A 25,677-nucleotide genomic window follows, 5' to 3' on the forward strand; every position below is an offset into this window, starting at 1 on the left:
ATCTTAGAAAGGCTTTTGATACTGTTGCACATGGAAGACTGCTACACAAATTGGAGCAGTGTGACATTGGAGGCAAATTGCTGCTATGGATAAAGGGGTGGTTGAGGGGGAGAAGACAGAGAGTGGTAATCAATGGACACTGCTCATCGTGGACTAATGTTATTAGTGGAGTCCCTCAGGGCTCAGTGTTGGGTCCATTATTGTTTTCTGTATTTATAAATGATATTGATGATGGTATATCAAGCTTAATGTCCAAGTTTGCAGACGATACAAAGGTTGGCAGGGTTGTCAAGGACACTACTGACACTATGCTGCTGCAACAGGATCTGGAAAGGTTGAGCAGATGGGCTGAGAGGTGGCAAATGAAGTTTAACATTGACAAATGTAAAGTACTATACATGGGAAACAGCAACCCCAGAGCAACGTATCAACTCTGTGGTACTACACTGACAGTGGTAGAGAATGAAAGGGACTTGGGGGTGGTTGTGCAGGCAGATATGAAGTTCTCTGAGCAGTGTAGACGGGTGCAAAAGTAGCTCATGGAGTATTGTCAATGATATACAGGGATTTTTCCAGCAGGGATAAGGAGGTGATTATTCCCTTGTATAAGGCAATGGTCAGGCCACACCTAGAGTACTGTATACAGGTCTGGAGGCCTCATTTCAAGAAGGATGTAGAGCTGCTGGAACGAGTACAGAGAAGGGCAACAAGATTAGTGAATGGAACAAAGGGGTGCTCTTATGAAGAAAGGCTTAAGTTTTGCAAATTACAGTGTCTGGAGACTAGGCACCAGCGAGGTGATCTGATAGAGGTGTATAAAGCCTTGAATGGTTTGAGCATGCTCAATGCTGATGGGATTCTTCCTCTAGCTCAGAATAATCACCTGAGAGGGCATAAATTCAAATTGAGGAAAGACAGATGTAGGATAGACGTGCGGAAATTTGCCTTTAGCCAGTGGGTGGTTGGTTGGTGGAACAGACTTCCATCCCTTGTCGTGGAGGTTGATAGCCTAAATAAGTTTAAGGCTCAGCTGGACAGGTATTTTGAACGAACAGAGGGGTGAAGTGGAAGTGGGGTTTTTTTTTTTTTTTTTTGGCTGATGCTGCATAAGCTTGCTTTCTTGCATCAAATGCCTCTACTAATGCTAATATCTCTTTCGGACAACTTCCATTCTCTCTACATGTTGTATCCATCTGTTTCTGTATGAGTCTATATAATTCAGTACTGAGGTTGTCTGCAGTTCTGACAGGATGTCTTGGTTTCATTTCCTGCCAAGTCTGGTATAGCCTGCGGTTCTGTGCATGAAATGCATTTCTACATTAGTCAACCTCCTCCTGTCCCCTTTGCTCACTGTCCATGCCTCAGAGTCATAGGTTAGGATAGGTCATGCGAGGGTGTTATGTATTCGTGTCCTTGTTTTCTTATACACCAGATTAGATTTTAAAATATGGTTTATAGTTATAGTTTTAGTAATTCCTATGTAATTATTTATTTTTTGCTCAATATATTTTTCTTTTCTTTTATGACAGGTAGTATCCTAGGTATTTGAAAGTGTTAACTTGTTCGATAATATTTTTGTCAATGCAGATCTTGCTTCTTATTGGATCTCTTCCTTTAAATGCCATCACTTTTGTCTTTGAAGATGAAATTTCCATATTAAATGATTTTGCTATTTTGTTTAATGAGAAGATGGCTTTCTGCAATGAGTTCTCATTGTCTTCTATTAGGACCTGGTCATCAGCAAAAAGCAGTGTGTCCATTCTTGCTTTGCAGCTAATTTCGATACCTGTCTTGGAGATTTTCCTCCATTGTCTTATAATATGATTTATATATATGTCGAATAGAAGTGGGACAGTCCACATCCTTGTTGCACCCCTGTATTTATTGTCTCCAATTCAGTTGTTTGTGATTCAATCTTAATTTTTATTCTATTATTTTTATAGATATTGAGGAGGGCCTAAATCAACTGGTTTGGTATATTGTCTTCTTTTAAGATTTCGAATAATTTTGTTCGGTTCACCCTGTCAATGGCTTTTTTGTAATCTATGAATAAGAGATGGGTTTCCAAATTAAACTCTGTTCTTTTTTCTATCTGGAGCTTGAGTGTGAAGTAAGCATCAGCCCATGATCTTCCCCTCCTGAACCTGTTTTGTTCTTCTCCAAAGATGTTTTCATAGTATTTACTAAGTTTCAGTTTTAAGAAGCTTGAGTATATTTTATATCTCGAGTTTAGGAGGCTGATTCCTCGGTAGTTATTGCAGTCATTTATATTACCTTTTTTTTGAAAATTGGGACTACCAGAGCATTTTGCCAGCTGTCTGGTGGCCTGCAAAAATCATATCCATTAGTTCAAGTAGCTTAATTTCAAAATTTTTTCTGAATATTTGATGAGCTCTATGTTAATTCCATCATTGCCTGGACATTTTTGATTTTTACTGTTTTTAAGCACTGTTTCCAGCTCTTTGCATTAAAAACAATAAACCTGCTATCAGCAGGAAACCCACTGCTATGTTCCCAGTTTTAAACTTTCAGTCTAACCATCCCGTGTCAATAAAAACAGGAATAATAAAAAGCATGACCCTGAGCTCAGAATCTGCACAACAGATGGTCTATAGTAAGAACTTAACAGTATAAAACTCATGCTTTATCATAACCAATATGAGCAGATATGGTTAACAAAACCATTAGAGGGGTGATAGATAATTTTCATGCTACCATAGTCAAATATCCTTCAGATCAGTTACAATTCATGTCCCTTTCACCTACAGACAGGAGAGACCATCAATAAAATAGAAACTGATGAGAGAGTAGTCTACAAACATGACTGCAGCTGCAGCAAATACTCCATAGGACAAACACTTCCAAAACTTCAAACAGAGATAAATGAGCACCTGCAACACAAAGTGAGGAAACATCACCTAAAGCAATGCAGTGCATCACACCTTTTCTGAAGATCATTCCTTCCAGGTCACAGATCTCAAAGTGCTGAATATCATCCACCATAAAAAAAGGAATGACTTTCTAGAGGCTTTCATGTACAAAAAGATTACAACAAAAAAATTAACAGAAACAGTGGTAGAATCACCATTTCCCCATCCTGAATAACTTTATTCAACAGAGTTCAAGTCAGATACAATATCAATCAATAAAGGAAAGGTCAATTCATGAAACACAAAGTTCCAACCTCCCCTGGCTCGAACTTCAGCCTGTGGCATTGATGACTCAACTGGGAATATAATACAGTAAACCCCCGCTATTCGCGGGGGTTACGTTCCTGAGAAATTCCGCGAATACTGAAAACGCGAATACTGAGTTATGGCGCCCATGGTAATAAAAGGGTTCCGTTCCAAAGTATGAAATATATAACAAAAATTAGTCTAAAATTTTGTCTGTACGTATTATGTGTATTTACCTACATAATATGACTATGTACATAGACAAACGTAGAGAGTAAGTACATAAAAAAAAAAAGCATAAGGCATCAAAATGAAAATAAGAAACAATTTATTAAATGTAATACTGTACATATTTATTAGACATTTTAAAGAAACCTTTCAAAAACATATCAAGAACATGGGTTGCTGGGCGAAAAATAACCATATCGATTTTTAAATCTTTCAAACCAGCCTTTGCTGGCTAAAAAACTTATCCCGCGAGTGCTATCACCAGTTTCACTAAAGTGTAGTGTTGATAAAGGTGTTTTGCCTTTTCACGAATGATAAGTGAACTTAACGGAATTTTATTTTGAGTTCGGTCTTCTATCCACAGATTTAAAGCCTTTTCCATTTTTTCTAATTTAACATCACGAGTTACAGAGCAAATTTTTGATGCAATTGGCGCGTTTTCACGGACACTACGGCGGATTTTTTCTTCCGATTTCTTGATTGATCGTACCGTTGACTCATTGATTTTATAATGTTTTGCCACTGAGGAGACACTTTCACCATTAGAAATTTTGTCTAACAATTCAATTTTACTCGCTAATGTCATCACCTTCTTTGATCTTTTCACAGTTCCCTTTTTATTCGCGGCCATATTTTTGTAGGATTAGAAAAGAACTTGTCCACAATAAAATCACTTTCTTTTAACTTTAACACGCTCGAAAAAGTCTGTTTACATCAACACACTGCAAAATGGTAGATTTTTCACTTTTGTAAACGTATCAATTAAAAGCAAGAGATGAAACCTTCTATGACAAGCGCATTACACATACTGAACAAGGATTAGCTTGAAACATCCGCGCTCGCGATTTTGTCACCCCCCACCCATTGAGCGCAGGACACTTCCTTTTTACACCTTTTAAGTTATTTTTACTCATTTTTAGAGAATAAAGCACAATTACAAAATGAGGAGGCACATTTGATACACATAAAGCTGTGAGCGTGTAGCAAAACGAATAAACAACACCATAAAGGCAGAGACAACTCTATTAACACCTCACTAGCTCACATTTTACATTTCTGGGGGTTACTACCATAAAACAATAAAAACAATTTCCAGTTGCGTTCCTGCTAGTGGAATCTGTTATAAACTGGTAGTGAACTCTATCTAATTGCATTTGTGATAATACTGATAGCTGTAATTGTGTTGGTTTTTAAGTTATTATGGTGAAATGTGTTTCCCCTTCACTGCTATAAAAAAATAAATACATTTTCAGAATCTTCTCTTCATTTCTATCGTGTTGCGTTCAGTTGGGGTGATTCCGCGTTCGACTGCCATTTCTTGTAAACACAAAGGCGAATCGTGCATATGCGAATTCAGTTCGTGTTATATACAATATCGTTCCCCTAAATTGTGTAAGATTGAATTAGTGTAGTGTAAACACGTGTTATAAGACGACTGACTGTACTACTCTGTGGACTGGGCAAAATGATTTTAGCCACACCCATGTTTTTTTCATGGCGGAAAATGTTCCGGCGCTTTAAAATTCACATTTTTTTAGGTTTAAATCAGCGACCGCGAATACGCGAAACAGCGAATACAGATACCGCGAATAGCGGGGGTTTACTGTACAATGACCAGCCTCCCAGCACTCTCCACTGATCAGTGTGTCATGCAATGAGGAGGAGCAGACAGATACTAGAAACCCATGCTCCAAAATCCAATAAGAATCACGAGTGCTGATCACCTGACTTTTTTGTCTCGGCCTCTCCTTCAAGACAGCCCTTTATCTTGGTTTCTTTGTGTCCAGGAAGTCTTAATGGGAGGGACAGTGGATATATAATTTTATCAGAATGTAGATTTTAAATATATTCTCTTTATAATTTAATCATTTTCCATAGCAGGAACTACAGTGTATTGAAACGTATCGAGATCAAAATATACAGTTAAAATTAAATATTAAATCATGGCCTTTCAATGCTACAAAGTCTGTTTCTTCATTAAAGAAAATGAAATTTATACCTGTCATCTGGATGTGAGGTCACAAATGATTCAGCTTCAAAAGAAATGCCTAAGAAAAGAAAATAACTACTAAAAATCTCTGTGAGATAAGATAATATCAACAAACACAAAATCTCCATATGAAATTTCATAGCCTTATTTGAAATTAAATTACAGACTAGTCCATGAAAACATATTCAACACAGTAATAATACAGTTGATATTATCTTATCTCTGTGAGATAAGATAATATCAACAAACACAAAATCTCCATATGAAATTTCATAGCCTTATTTGAAATTAAATTACAGACTAGTCCATGAAAGCATATTCAACACAGTAATAATACAGTTTATTAGTATATACTATAAATCTCTTTTGGTTTTTAGATATAAAGTATAAGTCACAATCTGGCATCCATGGGATTTCAGCAGCAACATATTATTATATATCTCAAATATCTGAATGTTTACCTAATAATAAATACGAAGTCTTCAGATAATCTAAAATTTTTGGTATATATGGACTCATCTGGCTGTACACTATTTATTTTATAATTCATCTAGCATTATTTCATGTAAAAAATAATAATAAAACATACATAAAACTGCAAAGTTCAGTGACAAAATTAACAATAAAACGACACTCAGTTGTTATAAAATTAACTAAGTAGCATGTTTGCTGATTCCAATCAAACTTTTCTTATTATATGACTGGATGTTCCATGATATGATTATTAAACTTTGTGAAAATTAAAGGGCTTTAAATTTCTTTAGTGATTAAAGTTTATTTCTATATCCTAAATTAATTAAAATACAACACGGCTTCAGCTGCAATCAGCATGTCAATCAACACAGACCAAAAAACACAAATAAGATAAAAATTTGGGCTCGTCATGGTTCAGTGATTAATGTGTATGGCCACATGTAAGGAGGTTATGGGTTTGATCCCATATGCTGCCACAAAAAATGCACAGCCCATTATGACTTGGCTTCCGATAAACAGTTCAGATTTAAAAAGCTATGTCCACAGAAGATATTATAAAGAAATAATATCATTGTTAATAATGACTCGCAGTGATATGTCCTCGATTTGTTTGTGGACTTTAAGGGCATGTTCAATGCCCTGTGGTGGGGGAGTATCCTTCACAGGGCTAGAGCCACTCTATGCACCAGAGATCTATATGTCTTGAAGGATTACTTTTCGGACCGCAGCATTATAGTGAGATCGAAATTTGAGCAAGTAGTTTATGAAGTTCAGTGTGATTGTCCTCAGGAATCCACACTTGGCCCATATATGGGGACAATGGTTCTGGACAAGTTTCTTGAGGGTGACTTGGAGGACTCTGTGGCCATCGCTTACATGGACGATTTGGTTTTGATTGTGTCAGGTGACTCTAGAAGAAAAATCAAAGATAAAGGTAGTTTAGTTTTAGACAAGTTATTAGAGTGGACGCTTCACAAACTTGCCATTTCTAAAGAAAAAAAAAAAAAACAGTTACTATATTATTGTGAGGTAGGCCATACTGTCATACTAGGCCACCTGCTATTACAAGTGGAGGTGACTTGTTAAGGAATGTTTCTGATGTCAGGTGCCTTGGTTTACAACTGGAGGAGTGTTTATTTTTAACAGAGCATGTTAAATATTTGAAGCTTAAAATTAAATCATTATATTCCAACTTTGGAGGGACTCAAGGTTAAGTGTGGCATGATTGGATTCACCCCAAATATGGTATTTGAATGTGTATTCATGCCCATTCTGACATACGTCTCTGGGGCTTGGTTAGAGCAGGTAGTGAATGTCAAAATAATAAAATAGCATTCATTTTCTGCTCAGAGATTCCATCTTCTGGGGGTGACCAGGGCCTGTTGCACAGTGGGAACAGACACCCTGCAGGTCATTGCGGGCAAATTGCCACCTGACCTGTTAGTAATAAGAGCAAGATTAACATATTGTCTGGGAAGAGGCATTTCCACTGAGATTTTGGATATCTGGTAGTGCCCGGTGGGACCACGCTCAATTCTTATCAGATAGCTGCTGAGAGGCAGATAATACATGAACTTATGAACAGTTGGCAAGGCAGATAGAATTGTTCTGAGAATGGCAATGAGATATTTGTGTTCCTGCCCTCCGTCTCAACAGTAAATTTTAAATTGCAGCCTTGGCTACAGTTTAGTATGAGTGAATGCTTTCTCCTTATGGGACATGACTTGAGGTCCAGGTTGAACTGGTTTGGTTTGATCCTGTCTGATTTGTTCGAGTGCAGGGTGATGGAGATGGGTCTTCATGTTGCTCTTTATTGTCTTTTATTAGCTTTTTTATAACTTGGATCTATGAGGACAGTAGATCTGAGTAGATCTGAAGCACTTTTGTTATGAGAATTCTCTTCCAGAGTTCTTTTTGGACATTATTATTTTAAATTATTTCTAGATTTTATATACAATATTTTTAAAAGAAGAGCTAGAATTCTATCAATGAATGGCACACCTCCACAAAGTTTTGGACAGTAACTGAATGCCTCGGACAGTGCAACACACTGTTCATTGCCTTCATGATAAATTGCAGTTTTTCAATTCGAATTTGCACCCCTCTCGTGTGTAGTCTGAGCAAGAGAAAAAAATCCCATCAGCATTGAGCTTGTTTAATCCATTCAAAGCATTAAACACCTCAATCAGATCACCTTGCAAGTGCTTAGTCTCCAGATGCCACAATTTGCAGAACTGAAGCCTTTCTTGGTAAGGGGCATTCCTTTGTTCTCCTCACTAATCTCATTGCCCTTCTCTGTACTCGTTCCAGCAGCTCTACGTCCTTCCTAAAATGAAGCCTGCAGACCAGTATGTAGTTCTCAAGATGTGGCCTGGCCATTGTCTTATACAATCAGATAATCACCTCCTTATCCCTGTTAGCAAAATTCCTATGTATCATTGACAAAAAACCCCATGAGCTGTCCTGGCAGCTTGTCCCATTGGTCAGAAAATTTCATATCTGACTGCACAATTACCCTCTATGTCAGGGGTGGGCAACCCGTGGCCTTCTAAGATCTTATGTGCGGCCTTTGTCACACAAAGATGAAATAAAAATCATTAAATAATCCTACTACTTTTAAACTAATATTTTTTTAAAATTAAATATTCAAAACGTTTGAATAATAAAATGCTTTATATATTTTTTTTTTCACAATACAGAAACATTATTCAGATAATTAAAAAAGGAAAATACAAATTTTTTTATCTAAAAAGTAAAATATATCACGTTTAACTTTTTCTGTTTATTTAAATATCATTCTTATGTACCACAAACGATAAAAAATGAAAGCTATTTAATAAAAGACAAATTCTAATCCTCTGTTAAATTTGTTAAAAAAAAAAAAATATTTTAACAAAGTTAATAATTTGATGAAAATAGTTTTTTATTTTAAAATTTAAATTGTGACATCGTGATTTTTTATCTGTTGCTTTTATGTGCATATTTGTAACTGTGAATATTTTGACAACCGTATGTACTCTTGTCTTGAATTTTGTAATCCTGTAATTTCTTATGTTTCATTTCACAATTGCTTAATTTTTAGATTGCCCATCATGTCCAAAAAAGTTAAAAGGAAGTTGAATGAAGAAAACAGAACATTTAAACAAGATTGGGAGATGCAGTATTTTCTTATTTCTGTGAAAGACAAAATGGTTTGTTTGATATGTAATACAGCACTAACAACATTAAAAAAATACAATGCAAATCAACATTATCTATCTTACAAGGACCATAAATATGTAAAATTAGAAGAAGCTCGTAAATCTGCACTTCAAAAAATGAAGAAAGAAAAACAGCACAAGGAAAAGGCTTTTGGTGCTTTTATTAAGCAAGGAACTTCTGCAACTGACGTTACATACAAAACAGCACATGTACTTGGAAAAAAAGGCAAACCATTTAGTGACATCGAAATGATAAAAGAATGTATTGTTGAAGCAGTAGGATGTTTAGATTTGGAAAAAGTTGACAAATACAAACAATTACCTCTCTCAAGAAAAACTATAACTAATAGACAACATGAATTAGCTCAGAATGTAGGAAAACAACTTCAGGTAATAATTCACTCTAAAGATGTATATTTTTCAATAGTGTTAGATGAAATCCCTGATAGAAATAACTCTGCTCAAATATTATATTTTATTCGTGCTATAACTGAAGATTTTCATTGTTACGAGGAACTACTGGCTTTGGGTACGCTCACTGGAAGGACTCGTGGAATTGACATTTTTAACAACTTTAAAGAAATGTGTCTTGAGAGAGGAATAAACCTTGGTAACCTGGTGAATGTTACCAAGTTTATGAAGGATGGTGCACCTTCTATGAGAGGAAAGCGAGAAGGATTCGTTTCATTGTTAAAAAAAGAAAAGCCCAATTTAGAAAAAGTTAATTTCGTTCCACTGTATATTACACCAACAAAATCTTTGTGCTAAATACTCCACAGTGAGCAATACTTTGGACAAAATTATTGCAAATGTTAACTTTATTCGAGTAAATGCTTTAAGACATCACCAATTTCGAAGCATGCTTATATTGGATGATGAGACATATATATATATACACTACCATTAAATATTGACAAAAGTTACATTATAATAAAATAAATAATTGAGCATTCATTAGAGGCAGCGACTTGCAATTCCTCCATATGAAGCCAAAATATATTTTAAATTAAATAAAATAAAACATAAGCCTGTAGTATGGCAAAAACTGTAGAGCGAAAATTAACATAAAAATAACCAAATAAACAAACGAACGAAAAAGAAGAATAAAAGTTAGACATAAATAATAGCCCAGAAACCCCTTTATAATTTCGAACTTCAAATCCAATTAACATGACATATATAAAATTTAGAATAATGCCAATTACATGTTAATTTAGCAGTAAATTAAACCAAATTTTTCTGTGGGTTTGAAGTTGGACTGTAAATGGATGTTGGCTGATGGCGGCACGTGTTCGGACTGTTTTGAAAGAGAGAGCGGGAATTATAGAAACTAATCCAGAAGAACAGTGACCGTGGAAGTATCTGTAGAAGAGGCATGCAGCAGATTTTTTTTTTTTTTTTTTTTTTTGATTTGGTAGTTGTTGGTGCATCGGCTTCAATGGCCATATTGCACCTCCCAAGGTTTTTTTGCAGTACTTTGATCCAAGCCCGAGGCGGGAATCGAACCCGCGACCTTTGGGTTGCCGGGCAGGTACTTTACCCACTCGGCTGGCCCGGTCATAGACGCACTGTTTCTGCTGCATGCAGCAGAAACAGTGCGTCTATGAGACAGCGAGTGGAGAGACTCTGTTAGAGATGAATCATTAATTAACCTAACTGCCCTCTTCTGAATGGAATCAAGAAGCCTGAGAGAGGTTTTGGGGGCACCACCCCAGATGTGGGAATAATATTCCATGGCAGGGCGGATTTGCGATTTATACAGAGTGAGCAGCTGTTTGGAAGAAAAGTAACGCCGAGAGCGAAAGAGAAAACCAAGTTTTTTAGATGCAGAGGAAGCAATATTTGTAATGTGCTTGTGCCAAGAGAGATTAGAAGTCGGGGTAATCCGCAAAAGAGATATATCCTTTTGCCTAGAAATTGGAGTGTCACTAAAGATAAGCATAGTAGCAGAAGAATCCTTTTTGCGAGATATAAGACAAGACTGAATTTTAGAAGGGTTGAAATCAACTAAGTTGTCTTTGCCCCACTGGAGAATTACCTGAAGATCGGCATTTAAGGAATTGGTAGCAGATTTTCAAGAAGTTGAAGCTGATTGAGCAGGACAAGGTTTCTCAAAATGGAAAGTTGAATGCAATGTGTTATCATCGGCAAAACTATGGATAGGATTTCCAGTGTCAATGGAAGAAGTTCATTGATATACAAGAGGAAAACAGTGGAGGAAAGAACTGAACCTTGGGGGACACCTTCATTAGTGGAGAAGTTAGAAGACAGAGAGCCATCACCCTCAGTGAGCGATCAGAGAGAAAACTGGATAACCAATTACTAAAAACAGTTGGCAAACCATAAGATGGAAGCTTGTTTAGAAGACCATTATGCCAAACACGATCAAAAGCCTTTGAGATGTCAAGAGCAACTACTTGTGTTTCACCGAACCTTTCCACTGAATTAGTCCATAAATGGGTAACATAAGCCAGAATATCACCAGTGGATCGACACTAACGGAATCCATAATGGTGATCATTGATCAGACGGAAGGTTTCTAGGTAGTTTAAGAGTTGGCGATTAATTGATTTCTCCATTACTTTAGTAAGAGTAGAAGTAATTGCAATGGTACAATAATTGGATGGGAGGGATTTGTCACCCTTTTTAGGAACTGGCTGGATATGAGCAAATTTCCAAGCAGAAGGAAAAACACCTTTGGAATAAAAAGTGAAAAAAGGCGGCAAAGAATAGGAGTAAGTTCAGGGGCACAGGTTTTGAGAACAAGTGGAGAAATACCATCAGGACCTGGAGCTTTCTTAGCATCGAGATTCATCAAAATCCTTCTGATATCCTTTTGATGGAAGACCACAGGAGGCATTGAATGGAGTGTGTTGGGAATGGTGGGAGGTGTTTTACCAAGATCATTAATACATGAGCTGGAAGAAAAATGGGATGCTAGCAGGTCAGCTTTATCCTTGGCTGAAGTGACAACAGAACCATCTGGTTTGGACAGAGGTGGGAGCAGAGATGGGCAAAAGTTGCGGCCAATAGCTTTGACAAGAGACCAGAATGCTCGGCTGCCATTAGGGCAAGAAGCAAGTTTTCTACTCTTAGCCTGTTCAAACTCTAGTTTGGACTGATTAATAACTGCTTTACAATTGTTGCGAGCTTTGGTGTAGGCAGAAAATGAAACTGAAGAATTAGAAACAAGCCAATTACGATATGCAACATTCTTCTCTTGGACAGCCTTAGCACATTTATTGGAAAACCAAGGTTTAGATAAAGGACGAGATTTTAAAGTGGAATGTGGGATAAAGGATTCCATTCCTGCAAGAATAATTTCACTGACACAATCTGAGCAAATGTTGACATCAGAAGTTTTGAAACAGTAATCCGACCAAGGAAACGAAGAAAAGAAGTCTCGCAGGTCATCCCATTTTGCATTCTTCTAATGCCAAACAAACAACATGAGGTTGGGAATAGCCATGAGATAAAGGTTCCATTGGAGAAGAGACAATCACCAAGTTGTGATCTGAAGTGCCTAAAGGACCTCTCACTTTGACCGTGTACTTAGAAGGGTTGTTTGTGAGAAAAAGATCAAGCGTATTGGCTGTATGATTAGGATTGTCCGGTATTCTTGTAGGTAAATGAACAATCTGTGCTAGGTCATTAGTAATTGCAAAAGCCTCAACATCTCGACCTGCTGGGTCGGTGTGACTAGAAAACGGAAGCCAGCTGGAGTTGTGAACATTAAAATCACCAAGAAAAATTACCTCACTGTGAGGAAAGTTGGACTGGAGAAAGTCAAAGAGCTCCAAGTGATTAGTGGAATTGGGAGAACACTAGAGACAACAGATGAATTTGACACAATGAGGTAGAGAGATTTTAAGCCAGAGAAGATCAAAGAGAGGAGATTCCAAATTGCCAAGTCTCTGACAGGGAATATCAGAACGGACATATGCACAAGTACCACCTTTGGGGTGAAAGGAATCATACAGCGAATAATTTGGACATCTGAGATGAGCAGTAGTTGAATCAACCGATAACTGAGATTCTGTCAGAAAAAGTACATGAGGTTTGGCAGACTGCAAGTGGAAATGGACATCATTGACATTAGAATTGAGACCACGTATATTTGTGAAATGAATTAGGAAGTCCTTGGGAGGTTTAGATCTTTTCACAGATAAGCTTGCTCTATTACTTTGACAATTCATGGTGTATTCAATAGTAAGAAAAAGTGAGTGGGACATGCTGTATGAAGTAATGAAATTTTTGGATATGGCGTACATGTGGTAAGAATATACCCAGATTCTTGACATAACGTGGCCTCGACAATGCTTCCCGCATACACACTACTCGGACTCCCTCCAGTCACTATCTGGCAGAGTAGAGGTAGCAAGATTATACACTAGCTGATCCGGAAGCCTCCTAGAGAGTTACCAATAGGTTCGGTCCGATGTACTAACTATGGCCGGCCTGCGAAAACCTTTTTAGAGATGTACTCTCGAAATGTAAGGAATATTGGATCTTCGCCACGACGTTCATCATAACATCAAAAGTCATCAATCATACTGCATGATGGAAGAGATAGGGAAGGGTTGACCGGAACTTAGCTCTAGAGACTAAACATGGGTTCCACCACTTCAAGCCTCCAATAAGCAAAGTGGTGGTATTTCACCGGTTGATGAGAGTCATCTTCCACCTAGTACTGCCTGGTAACATAGAGGGGCGGCATTCCTCCATGTGGTTTGGGTGCCACACCTCGACCCCTGCTTACGTTGGTTCACACCTGGGTGGTCACCCACCATGTACTTGTGCATGGAGGTTATACCCAGGATTACTAACAGTCCCACCATCGTGAAGGTGCAAGCAGAGGATTTGGCTGTCACAGACCGTCCGGACTTCGCCGAAATTGGGTCCACTTGACTTGAGTTTCACCCGAATATTAGTTCCATCAGGGTTTTAGACTCCCAGGTAGCAAGTACAGCTTGTCTGGCATATCTGAGAGAATGTCTGTGACAACCTCAAGGACTGTGACTGGAAGAAGAAAATTCTATGTCAAGTTAAAGTATGACTTTCATGATGTGCACATAAAAGAAGAGTGTACCTGACATTGTTTGAAAAAATAAAAATAAATAATAATAAAATATATTAATAAATAATAATAAAAAAGGGGAAAGAATTTAAAATAAAAAAGGTGAAAGAGCACAAATCTTTTCAACGTCATCACCAAATAAGAATTCTCATGGAATAACAAGGACTTTTAAAGGCTTGTAGTTGTCATGTGGGAGGAGGAGAGCCCACAATGGGTTGGTTCACTGATGAACTTAATTTTCTCTAATGCTAAAAAATTCACTGCAGGATGGGGAGAGTCTCGCATTCAGTATGCTTTTTGATTTTTTTGATTTGGTAGTTGTTGGCGCATCGGCTTCTGTGGCCATATTGCACCTCCCACGGTTTTTGCAGTACTTTGATCCAAGCCCGAGACGGGAATCGAACCCGCGACCTTTGGGTTGCCGGGCAGGTACTTTACCCACTCGGCTAGCCCGGTCGGCCATTTAGTATGCGTGGGTAATCTGATTTGTATTTGGTAACGTCCAGTGCTTTCATAGTGCATAATATATAGTCATTGTTTAATTTGATCAAAATTTTTGCACATCCAATTGGGGTTTGTGTGCATAGTGTCAAGCATGTGATGAGATCTCTGCAAGAGTGGATTTTCCAGACTATTTGATGCTGAATTATTGAACTTTTATTGTAATTTAGAGAAGGGGAGGAATGCAGTTGATGCTACAGATAGCTCTCAAATATAAGTCAAAGATTTAAATTTAACACAATCGAACACTACAATTCAAAATGCGTCTGTAAATGCAAAGTTCAGTTGCATTTACAGACGTCTAAACATGCACTCATGCTTCCAGTGAAATATCAGTTATTAGTTTTCTCAAAAGTATTAAGTACTATCATTGATCTTTCTAAAATTCTTTCCACTTTAACCCATACATAAGATGCTTGATTTTTCATACCAAAAGCAATAAGTACATACATAAATTTCCTCAAATTGAAAAGCTTAATAACACATCTGGCACGTGTAAGTAAACTCTGTAAAATACAACACATGAGGAGGGAGTCAAATACGCTTACTTTATTTTATTATTGTAACTATTATTTTTATTTATTTATTATTATTTTTTTTTTTTGGCTGGTACAACAAAAGACTAGGGCTACCCTGCACTATATAGAAAATACTAATACTAACATTTCACAATACAGCACTTGTATTAACAACTGAATTTGTCTTCAAGAATCCATGCAAAAAAAAAAAAAAAAAAAGTGACATTTTTTTTTTATAAGATCCATGCAGGACTATCTTGTTCTTTAATCTGTTTTCACAGCCATCAGGATTTCAACTATATAGATAATGCAATGGTCTTAACTCCTTTGTAAACTGCATGACCACCCATGCTGATTTTCATGCTGAACCTTTAGAAATTCATAACATGGCCATCATTCATTTATCAATGTTTTTTTTTTTCTGGGTAGCACATTACATATTTGTAAATCTAAATTATAATAATGATATGTGCAGTAGTTCAGTTTCAATTAATAAAAATTTAAAAAAACTTTTCTGATCTCAGCTGTCTCAAGCATAAACAGAAATTTATTTATTTGTCTCAAAGAATAAACAGTAATTTTTTTATTTATTTCTGTCTCAAAGAATAAACAGAAATTTATTATTTAAAAAGTTTTCATAATACCCAAAACTTCTCTAAGCATTTCCTTTTTAGTAGCTTATAACATAGCTGCACATGAAATTTTCTCATTAATTTTTTTTTTTTGGTTAACAGCACTATATATACGGTAAAATTAAGGTATATTTTCGACAGATGACCTTTTTTTGTTGTTCTTTGGTTTTTTTTAAAAAATGGAATCTAGATTTCTATAATGACTACTCTTATACCACATCAATATTAAGATAGTTTATTTAGCTATTAATATATAAATCACTATATATTATGGTAATGTTTTGGGAATCATGCCCGAACCCATCCTCAGACCATACATAGGCTGCTGTTACTAGCCTCCTGCTTGCCAAATATCTCAATTCCAACTGAACCTTCTCCAACTATATATATATATATATTTTTTTTTTTTTTTAATCTTAGGTGGCTGCTTTTAGTGATTACAAAACTATTTTTTGAATTTTTTTTGAATTATATTTCTTATTACAAAAATTTATTTTCTTTGAATCTATTAAATAATCTAAGATTATCAATTTGTGATTCTGATGCTATTAAACAGATAAGACATGCAAGTTTTTTAACCAGTTAATGATGTATCCTACCAAGAAATTCTGTAAACAGGACAGAGTATGCTCCTGAGTGTGGTGTCATTTATTTATTTTTTTTTTTTTTTGTGCGTGACAAAGTTTTATCAAACTGGCAGCTTTATTGCAATGCAGCAGGATTTTAAAATAAAATTTGGCTGAAGACAATGTCTAGAAAGATTCACAATTCTGAGGTTGGTCAACAAGTCTGAACAGTTCTGATCTGTCTTGTAGAGAACAATCTGGGTCTGCAATAAACAATAACAAGTGTGTTGTTGGCAGAAGGATCCATGAGGTTGTCCAAAAATATTACACATGTATATTATGTGATTATTTCTAACTCAAGAAAATCTGTGAAACAATTTCCTTAGGTAACAAAGCTGGATTTAAGACTAACATCTTTATATCAATAAACAAAAATGCACATACGAGGTGATAAGAACACCCCCCCCCCAAATCATGGAGACTGCTTTACATCCCAAAAAACATAGTATCCTGAAATTTCAACTGAATTGTCAGACCAGTCTTCCTGGAAGACTCAATGCAGAATGTTACCTGAAAATCTTTCAGGACCACTCTTTATTCCAACTCTTCAAGGCATGGAAATAAACAGGGAAGAAACATTTTTCCAACAAGATGGGGCATGGCAAATGTGGTTCTTTATTTCCTGAAGGTACATTTTAATAATAGGGTCATCTCTTACAGAAATCCTGGACAACACAGGACTTGATAGTCTTGACTACCACACTTGCTAGATTGAAACCTCTGTGATTTTCCTGTGGAGAGTCCAAAAGAACAATGGCTACAGGAATAATCCCTATCCTGCTGAGAAGTTAAAATGTGAAATCACAACTGCTGTGGAGGGCACCTCTGAGAAAACAGTGGCTGCAGTTATGGGAAACCTCAATTTATGTCTTGGTAGGATACATCATTAACTGGTTAAAAAACTTGCATGTCTTATCTGTTTAATAACATCAGAATCACAAATTGATAATCTTAGATTATTTAATAGAATCAATAGTCTCAGACATACATGTATAAGGGTCATATATTGAATATGTTTTTGCTTTAATAATAAACTCCCATTCCTTATAGGTTTAATAACACAAGTCACAAATGCCAGTGTAATGCATTAAAAAATATATAGATATTCAAAAGCGTTGTCTATTTTCTCAATGACCTTGTTTATTGTGATTTTAATATATTTTATTATGCACAACAATTACACCAGCCAACATTTTTACCTCCAAGAACTTAAATGCTGTTTTTAACCAATTTTTATGCCCAGATTTCGAAAATCACCTTAATAGTTTCACATCACATCACAGTTTTTAAATAAAAAGGGAGTTACATTTTACCAAAATATGCCAATTTTGCATAATCTAGCAAGTAATGTACGACATACTGATTTATTTTGACAGATATAAGCTAATTCTCTTAATTTTAGCAATCGATTCTGGGTTCAGTTTTCTTGTGATAAACATAATCAGACTTCTACCTATGGTTCTTAGGTTCAAATTCCAATGCAACAATTTACAATTTGAAGACAGCACACTCAACATTTTTGGTGAGGTTTTTGTAGGCTGTGCCAAGATTTTCCAAGTATTAACTGATCGTGACATGTTCTCAGGATTGTAAATCTATCCTCCAAACATAAACAGCCTCTCAAGTGTAGGAGGGTTAACAGTAGTGGGGAAGATAACAGTGATCAAGTTCAAGTTAAGGATTCCCCAGAAGCCTCCACTTCACAAAATGTCAACTATTAGCCAGTAAGTTCAGGTAGTGAGGTACATTTAATCAAACAAGATGAGTTAAATGATTTGGTTCAAGACTTAAATTTGCCACAAGAACAAGCTGAACTGTTAGGTTCCAGGTTACAGCAGTGGAACATACTTACAGCAGGAACAAAGATTTCAGTGTTTCGAAAAAGACATGAAAAGTTTTCGAAATATTTTGTTATGGAGGATAGTATGTGTTTTTGCAAAGACATTATTAGACTTATGAAAGAACTAGTCCATAAGTCAGATGAATGGTGTTTATTCATAGATGCCTCAAAATTAAGTTTAAAAGCAGTTTTGCTTCATAATGGCAATAAATTTTCATCAGTTACTGTGTTTCATTCAGTTGGACTTAAAGAAGTCATGAAAGCATGTCTAAGATTCTACATGCTATAAAATACCAGGATTATGGTTGGAACATTACAGTGATCTTAAGGTTATTGGTTTGCAGGGGGGGGATCAAAAAACGTTTTTTTGTGTTGTGAGACAGCCATGCGACAGAAGAACATTATGTTGTCCAATACTGGGACAAATTCATAAAAGGTTCTTCTTTTACAAACAATGTTCTTCTTCCACCCCCTGCACATCAAACTTGGATTGATGAAAAATCTGTTACCTTCTTTATCTAATTTTACCTATTTTTATATAATTTTACCTTCTTTATCTAATCCCTTCATGAAAGTGAAGGGATTAGATAAAGAAGGTAACAGATTATCTAAATCTGTTCCTAATTTAACATATGCCAAACTTAAGGAAGGAATTTTCGTAGGACCTCAAATTATGAAACCCCCAAAAGACGATGTGTTTGAAACCCAGTTAAAGGAGGTTGAATTGACAGCGTGGCGATCATTTAAGGAGGTAGTACATGGTTTTTTGGGTAATAGGAAAGAAGAAAACTATGAAATGTTTGGTGTCGAATTTACTCAAATGCTACAAAAACATGGGCTATCGAATTTTGTTGAAAATTCGTTTTCTTCATTCCATTCTCGAATTTTTCCCTGAAAGTCTGGGAGATGTGAGTGATGAACAAGGGGAGCGGTTTCATCAAGATATTTCCACAATGGAAAAGCGGTACCAAGGTTGCTGGGATCCTGTAATGATGGGGGATTACTGTTGATTCCTTGTCAGGGAGAGTAAGCAAGAATACAAGAGAAAATCTCTTAGTATCAAACATTTTTAAGGACAATTACAGGTATGCTGATTTATATATTATTGAAATATATTTTGCTATGATATATGATGTTTTCAGAAGTTACACGAGTTATATAGAATGTATAATATTTTTTTACACTTGTATTACAAACTTGAATTATACGTATATATCGATTTATTTTAACATTAAACGTTTTGATGCAGATGTGATAGACTTTTATGGTGATTTTCGCAAATAGCACATTTATTCCTCCAGAATCATGTTTTCATTGTGGAGGTATGACAAAAAATATTTTTTGTTGGCTAGTGTTATTATTACTTCAAAACTCACATAAATTCATCCAAGGGTATGTGGATTTGCAGTAACTATGTAAAACTGGGAACATTTTAATCAGCATTTTACAATTTGGACACATTAAGAAAATAATCCAGTGCTATAATCGATGATCACATTTGTCTTTAAGAATTTATGCAAAAAAAAATGGCATTTCTTTCTTTATAAGATGCTCGCAGGACTGTCTTGTCCTTTAATTTGTTTCTGCGGCCAGTAGAATTTTAACTGCACAGATAATACAATGGTTTTAATTCTCACAGAATTAAAACCATTGTATTATTCTGATATTGCACTACTTTTAAATAGATTGCTTCTCCAAAATGTTAATTGGCCATTTGTTTTAAAGATGAGACTATTATTACAGCCTGTTTCAGGATTAACTGGACTCTCATCAGATAGCAGGAAGTCTCTAGTGACAACACAGCCAAAACAGTTATAAAAAGTTGTTTGAAGTGTATCTCATGTGCTATACAAAATCTGTTTGCAAATTTTTAATATAGCTGAAGCTATCTGTTGAAAGTAGTTCAATACAAGGAAAACTCGTGAAAATTACAACCACTGTATTACCTGTATTATCCATGCAGTTTAAATCCTGCTCACAAAAACACATGAAAGAATAAGACAGGCATTATAAATGGTTAGAGATGTAAATCAGTTCAGCTTTCTGTGCTTAATATACAGGCGCCTCCGTAGCCAGGTGGGAAGGAGCAGCAGTGCATAGCACACGCTTCTTGATTAGACCGGGGTTCGAGCCCGTCACCACCAAATACGAAGGATGCGGAAAGGTCAGAGAATGATCACCGCATATCCCGGAGCAATATGGCCTTAATTGCTAATGCTCCTAAAAAAAAAAAAAAAAAAACCAAGCTTAATACGCATTGAAATGGCTCCTCTAAAATGCTCAGCCACTAAATATACCTCTCTAAAATCTGGAAAATTTTTAAATCTGTCACCTCTCAATCCCCAAGGCTGCTAGTATTTAAAGAGGTTACTGTATATTAGTTAATTACTATAAAATGACCATTCATATAAATACTTTTATATGTCCTAGTAAACAGATGTATTTGATTATAAACAATGAAACAAGATTATCTCATCATATGCAAAATACACTGCTCATCACTGAAATTTTGCAAATTTAGTAAGTATGGATGGATTTACTTGAAAATCTGTATGCACAACTGTGATGTATATGGATGTAACAATTAGCATGTCCAGCTGATTTTCAGGGAAAATCCAATGATATCTATTATTTCTCGGAATCTGAAAGTGCTATAAAAATGTTGCCCCATCTGCCTCTGATGACATCCTATCGTTGTTAGCATCTGTAGTAGCACACAGAAAGAGTTGCTTAGGATAAGAATGGCATCACATTGTTTTTAATAATGAATCACAATTCTCTTTGAAAAATCCAGTGATGATTAGATGTACATGTGGAGACATGTCAAGTAGAGCTGTAATCCAGCCCATATCAAGAAGGCATACCAGACCAATACCTGGAATCATGGTGCATGCATAACTGTGAAATATATGAATTTAAATGACTGGCATGTCAAGCTGACTAGCATAGGAAAATGTCTAATAATGTGTTGGTTATTGCTCTAATATAAGAATCTGAAGGTGCTGTAAAAACATTGCCTCTTCCACATGATATCATCTCATCACTGTCAGCATCTGTGGTGGTGCAGGGAGAGCTGCTTGGGAATGAGAATGGTATTGTGTCATCGTTAGTGATGCATTATATTCCTGTCCAAGAACCAGTGACAGCCATATGTTCACGTGGAGACATGCCAGGGACAAAGGTAATCCAGTCTGCAGTAGGGAACAGACACAGAGGGCCAACACCTGGAATCATTGTATGGAGAGCCATCAGTTACAACAGCTATACACCTGTTTGCTATGCTGAAACCATTCTAAGCTCAGCATTTTTGCCTTTCTGAGTTTCATCCCAAACACTATTTTCTATAATAATAATGTCTACTCACATATGGCTCTTATATCCTAACACTGACTATATGATATGGACATGCTTCCTTGGCCTGTGTGTTCAACAGATATATTGTCCATCAAACACATCTAGGCATGATGGGACATCACTGACTTTTGCCTCCCAGCTACTTACCTGTGTTGCTCAAATCAAAACACAAGCACAGCAGGCATGGCTCAATATGACACTTGTCACTTTCAGACTCCCTGTCCAGGATGTTTGTCCACTTGCAGTGTTCAAAGAGGCCATACTTCATACTAATGTGTACTGCATTTTTGTAAGTACATACCGTTGAATTGATAAACAAAACTTAATTATTTCTTGTTTACATTGATATCTGTCACTCCACTTATTTTGAGTTCAAACAATGTGCTACTTTTAGGTAGGATAATTTTAATAACAAACAGTGCACATAATATAATCATCTCAATTGGTTACTGAAAAGAAAACGATGTCTTTTGAGAAAACTATACAAAAACAACATATCTAAATAAAAATAACTATATATATAACATCAATACTATTCAAAAATATAAAAAGAGAATTATTAACTTTTTGGTGCTACATTTTTCACTGTTTCACTAAAATCAGGCTCTTTTCTTTTGTAAGTTTTCACAGAGTTCCCATTCCTTGTCCCATGTTTGACTGAAACGTTCTTTATAACATCAAGTTTCTCATTTAAAATATTTTCCAATGTACTTTCCTATTAAAATAAGAAAATTTTTTCAGTATCAAATATTTCATTCAATTCACAATGATTAATTAGGGGACAGGTACAGCTTTGTGTGTGTACAAGCATTAAGTAAACCATAAGTTCTATAACATCACAGCATAAAAATGATATGGTACGGTGTGAATGAAAGGCAACTTTAATAATACACGTAACCTTTGTATAACACGGTAGTTAGGTTCCCATAAAATTTCGTGTAGCACAAAACCGTGTGATATGGGACTAAGAACCAGTACAAAAAGGGGCAGTTATGTTCCAGAAGCTAACAAAAATACACCATTTTTTTATAACTATCAGAAACTTAATTTTTATTAAAAATAGTAATAACTGAACAAACATCTTATAAACTGTGATACATATATGTCAGATAATGTACGTTCATTTAATTTTCTTCCTTTTCTTCGCTGCTAAGCACAATCAAATGAGAATGTTTTCTCTACTGCAGAATATCTTCACCTTCTGAATTTTCTTCTGCAACATCTAGATAGATTATGTATCTTTTGCTCTCTTTAAAAAATCAGTAATCTGGGTTGTTTGTTTTTGCTTGATAGATCTTTGTAAATTTTATGGTATGGAGCTAAGCATTTTTGAAGCTCACTTTTGAACTCTGTGCTCCTTTCAGTCGAAGGATATGCATTCAAAAAATAAATAAGATTCTAATTGCTTGGCTAAGTTTATGTCTTCCTATATGCTTTTAAGTGTAAAATTTGGAACTTCAGAATTTTAATCTGAACTATTATCCTCTGAATTGATTTGGTTTACCTCCGATGCCATTTCCACCAAATCCACTTTGCCAGCCTCCTTTTCTACCAGTAATTCTTGAATGTCTTCAGTAGTCATATCATCAAAACCTTCCCCTCCTACTGACTTAGAAAGTTCTACTATTGCACCAATTCCTTCTGCCGATTTGACCATATTTCCTGAATGAACTGACTCTGGCTATACATTTTTCCAACATGCATTTAATGTTGATGGTTTTACTTTTTTGAGTGATAAAGCTATGATTCCAATATAGTCCACAATTGAAAAATGTTTCCATGCCTCCATCACTTCAACAGATTCGGAATCAATTTTTAACAAAATCCACTGTAACAATTTTCTGATGTAATGAGTTTTATAGGTAGATATAATGAGTTTAAGGTAGATATAATGCCTTGATCTAATGGCTGAATTAAAGAAGTTGCATTAGGTGGTAGGAACATTACTTCAACATTAGCACAACTTTATTCTTTTGGATGGCCTGGCACGTTATCCAATAATAATAAAACTACTAAATTTAGTTTTGTTTAGTTTTACTATTAGATAACTGCCAATTTTAGTACTATTGGATAATGTGCCAATTTTTTTCTGCTTTAAAGTTTTCCACAGATGGCACAAAACAATTTATAAAGCATTCTTAAAATAAATTGGCAGTTACCCAAGCTTTTTTATTTGTTTTCCAATACACTGGTAATGTGTTTTTATTTACACCTTTCACTGCACGAGGATTAGAGGATCTATAAACTAGTATAGGTTTTATCATGTAATCTCCTGATGTGTTACTGCACATAAGTAATGTTACAAGATCTTTTGATGACTTAAAACCTGGTGTAGTTTTCTCTTTTTTTCGAAATAAATGTTCTGTTGGGCATTCCCCCCCCCCCCAAAGACCTGTCTCATCGGCATTGAAAGCTTCATGTGGTGGGTATCCGCACTCTTCAATAATTTTTTGAAATTCCTCTGCATACTTCTTGGCAGCTTCTTTATCAGCTGATGCACTTTCCCCTCGAATTCTTATGTTATGTAATTCGAAGTGGTTTTTAAATAGCTCAAACCAACCTTTAATGGCAACAAACTCTGGGTTAACAGAAGATTCTCCATTTTCTTTTAAATGGTTATAAATTTTTAGTGCAATTTGTTTAATTACATTGCCATCTAATAGGATCTGTTTTTACTGCTATCATCAATCCAAATACTGAGTGCTTTTTCCATTTTTCAGTTATTGGCACTTGGGGATGAGTTGTCATATTTGCAGAAATGAAAGATCCAGCAGCAGCAACAGCAGTTCCAATTTTCTGTTCATTTTTTCCCCTTTATGGTCTGGATTGTTGCTTTGTTCAAATTTAAACTTTTTGTAACATATGATACCTTTTCCTCTTTTTAAGGCGATCTAAAATTTGTATCTTTGATTCTAGAGAAATAAAGTTTCTTTTGAGCCATGCTTTTTAACTTTCCTTAGGCATAATTTAGGGCTGGAATTTAATTCACAACAAAGAAATTATTCCAATACGGTTCTTAAGAACAAAGTTTAGTAATGCATACCTGGAAAAATTTACAAACAATCAAATAAAAATGAAAATAACCTTACAAAAACATTAAAAGTCACAAACTGAACGCTTCAAAGACAGTTTTTTATGGTATGAAACAAGCACAAATTCAACAGCACTGAACCTAACATGAAGATTTCCCAAAAAAATAAAATACAGAGATTTCCCAATAATTTTTTTGCATAATGACTAGCGAGTCAGCAGTGGGGATTCACAAAAAAGAATGGAAATGTTGAAAAATTAAAAAACATAATAGCAGGGTTTTCCTTGCACAAAAGCTCAAAAATATCGTGTTATGCAAGGTTTTCTGCAATTTTCTAATCGTGAACACAACCAGATTAAATGAATTCTCTATACTAGCTATTGAGTGTAAAAAAAAAAAACCTGCCAAAATGAAGCTTAAAGAACTAATTTATGCAAACATAAGATCAGGGAAGATGAATTTTTAAATAAGAAACAAATTTATAAATTAATCTCAATTTTAATATTACAGTCTACTAAATTGCATATTTTGATGTACCAACTTTATTCACAGTTCATTATAGTTTAGATTTGTTGAATATTACTTAAAATGCCTATATAAATAATATTTTTCACAAGTATGGCATTGGCATTTCATATTAATAAAAATAGAGAGAGGATAGGGTGTTATCAGTGGTTCGACATAGGGACTCAAAAATGCCCATATAAATAATATTTTTCACAAGTATGGCATTGGCATTTCATATTAATAAAAATAAAGAGAGGGTAGGGTGTTATCAGTGGTTCGACATAGGGACTCAAAAATGCCTATATAAATAATATTTTTGACAAGTATGGCATTGGCATTTCATATTAATAAAAATAAAGAGAGGGTAGGGTGTTATCAGTGGTTCGACATAGGGACTCAAAAATGCCTATATAAATAATATTTTTGACAAGTATGGCATTGGCATTTCATATTAATAAAAATAAAGAGAGGGTAGGGTGTCATCAGTGGTTCAACATAGGGACTCAAAAATTCTAACTATGCT

The 25,677-nt window shown here is 35.4% G+C and overlaps 1 protein-coding gene across 1 annotated transcript in view; it reads right to left on the bottom strand.

Annotated features, from left to right (window-relative positions):
* The window catches only part of LOC150086082 (uncharacterized), a 193,498-nt gene that overhangs the window by 109,427 nt on the left and 58,394 nt on the right, over positions 1-25,677 (bottom strand). The window contains exons 7-8 of the mRNA XM_090374790.1: positions 22,181-22,331; positions 5,404-5,452 (exon numbers count right to left, since the gene is read on the bottom strand). Of these exons, the coding sequence (XP_090230916.1) occupies positions 5,404-5,452; positions 22,181-22,331 (200 nt within the window). The remainder of the gene's footprint in view (positions 1-5,403; positions 5,453-22,180; positions 22,332-25,677) is intronic.

This window comes from Mastigoproctus giganteus, chromosome 5 (genome assembly GCF_048544385.1).
Source record: "Mastigoproctus giganteus isolate SK-2022 chromosome 5, ASM4854438v1, whole genome shotgun sequence".
NCBI classification, from domain to species: Eukaryota; Metazoa; Arthropoda; class Arachnida; order Uropygi; family Thelyphonidae; genus Mastigoproctus; species Mastigoproctus giganteus.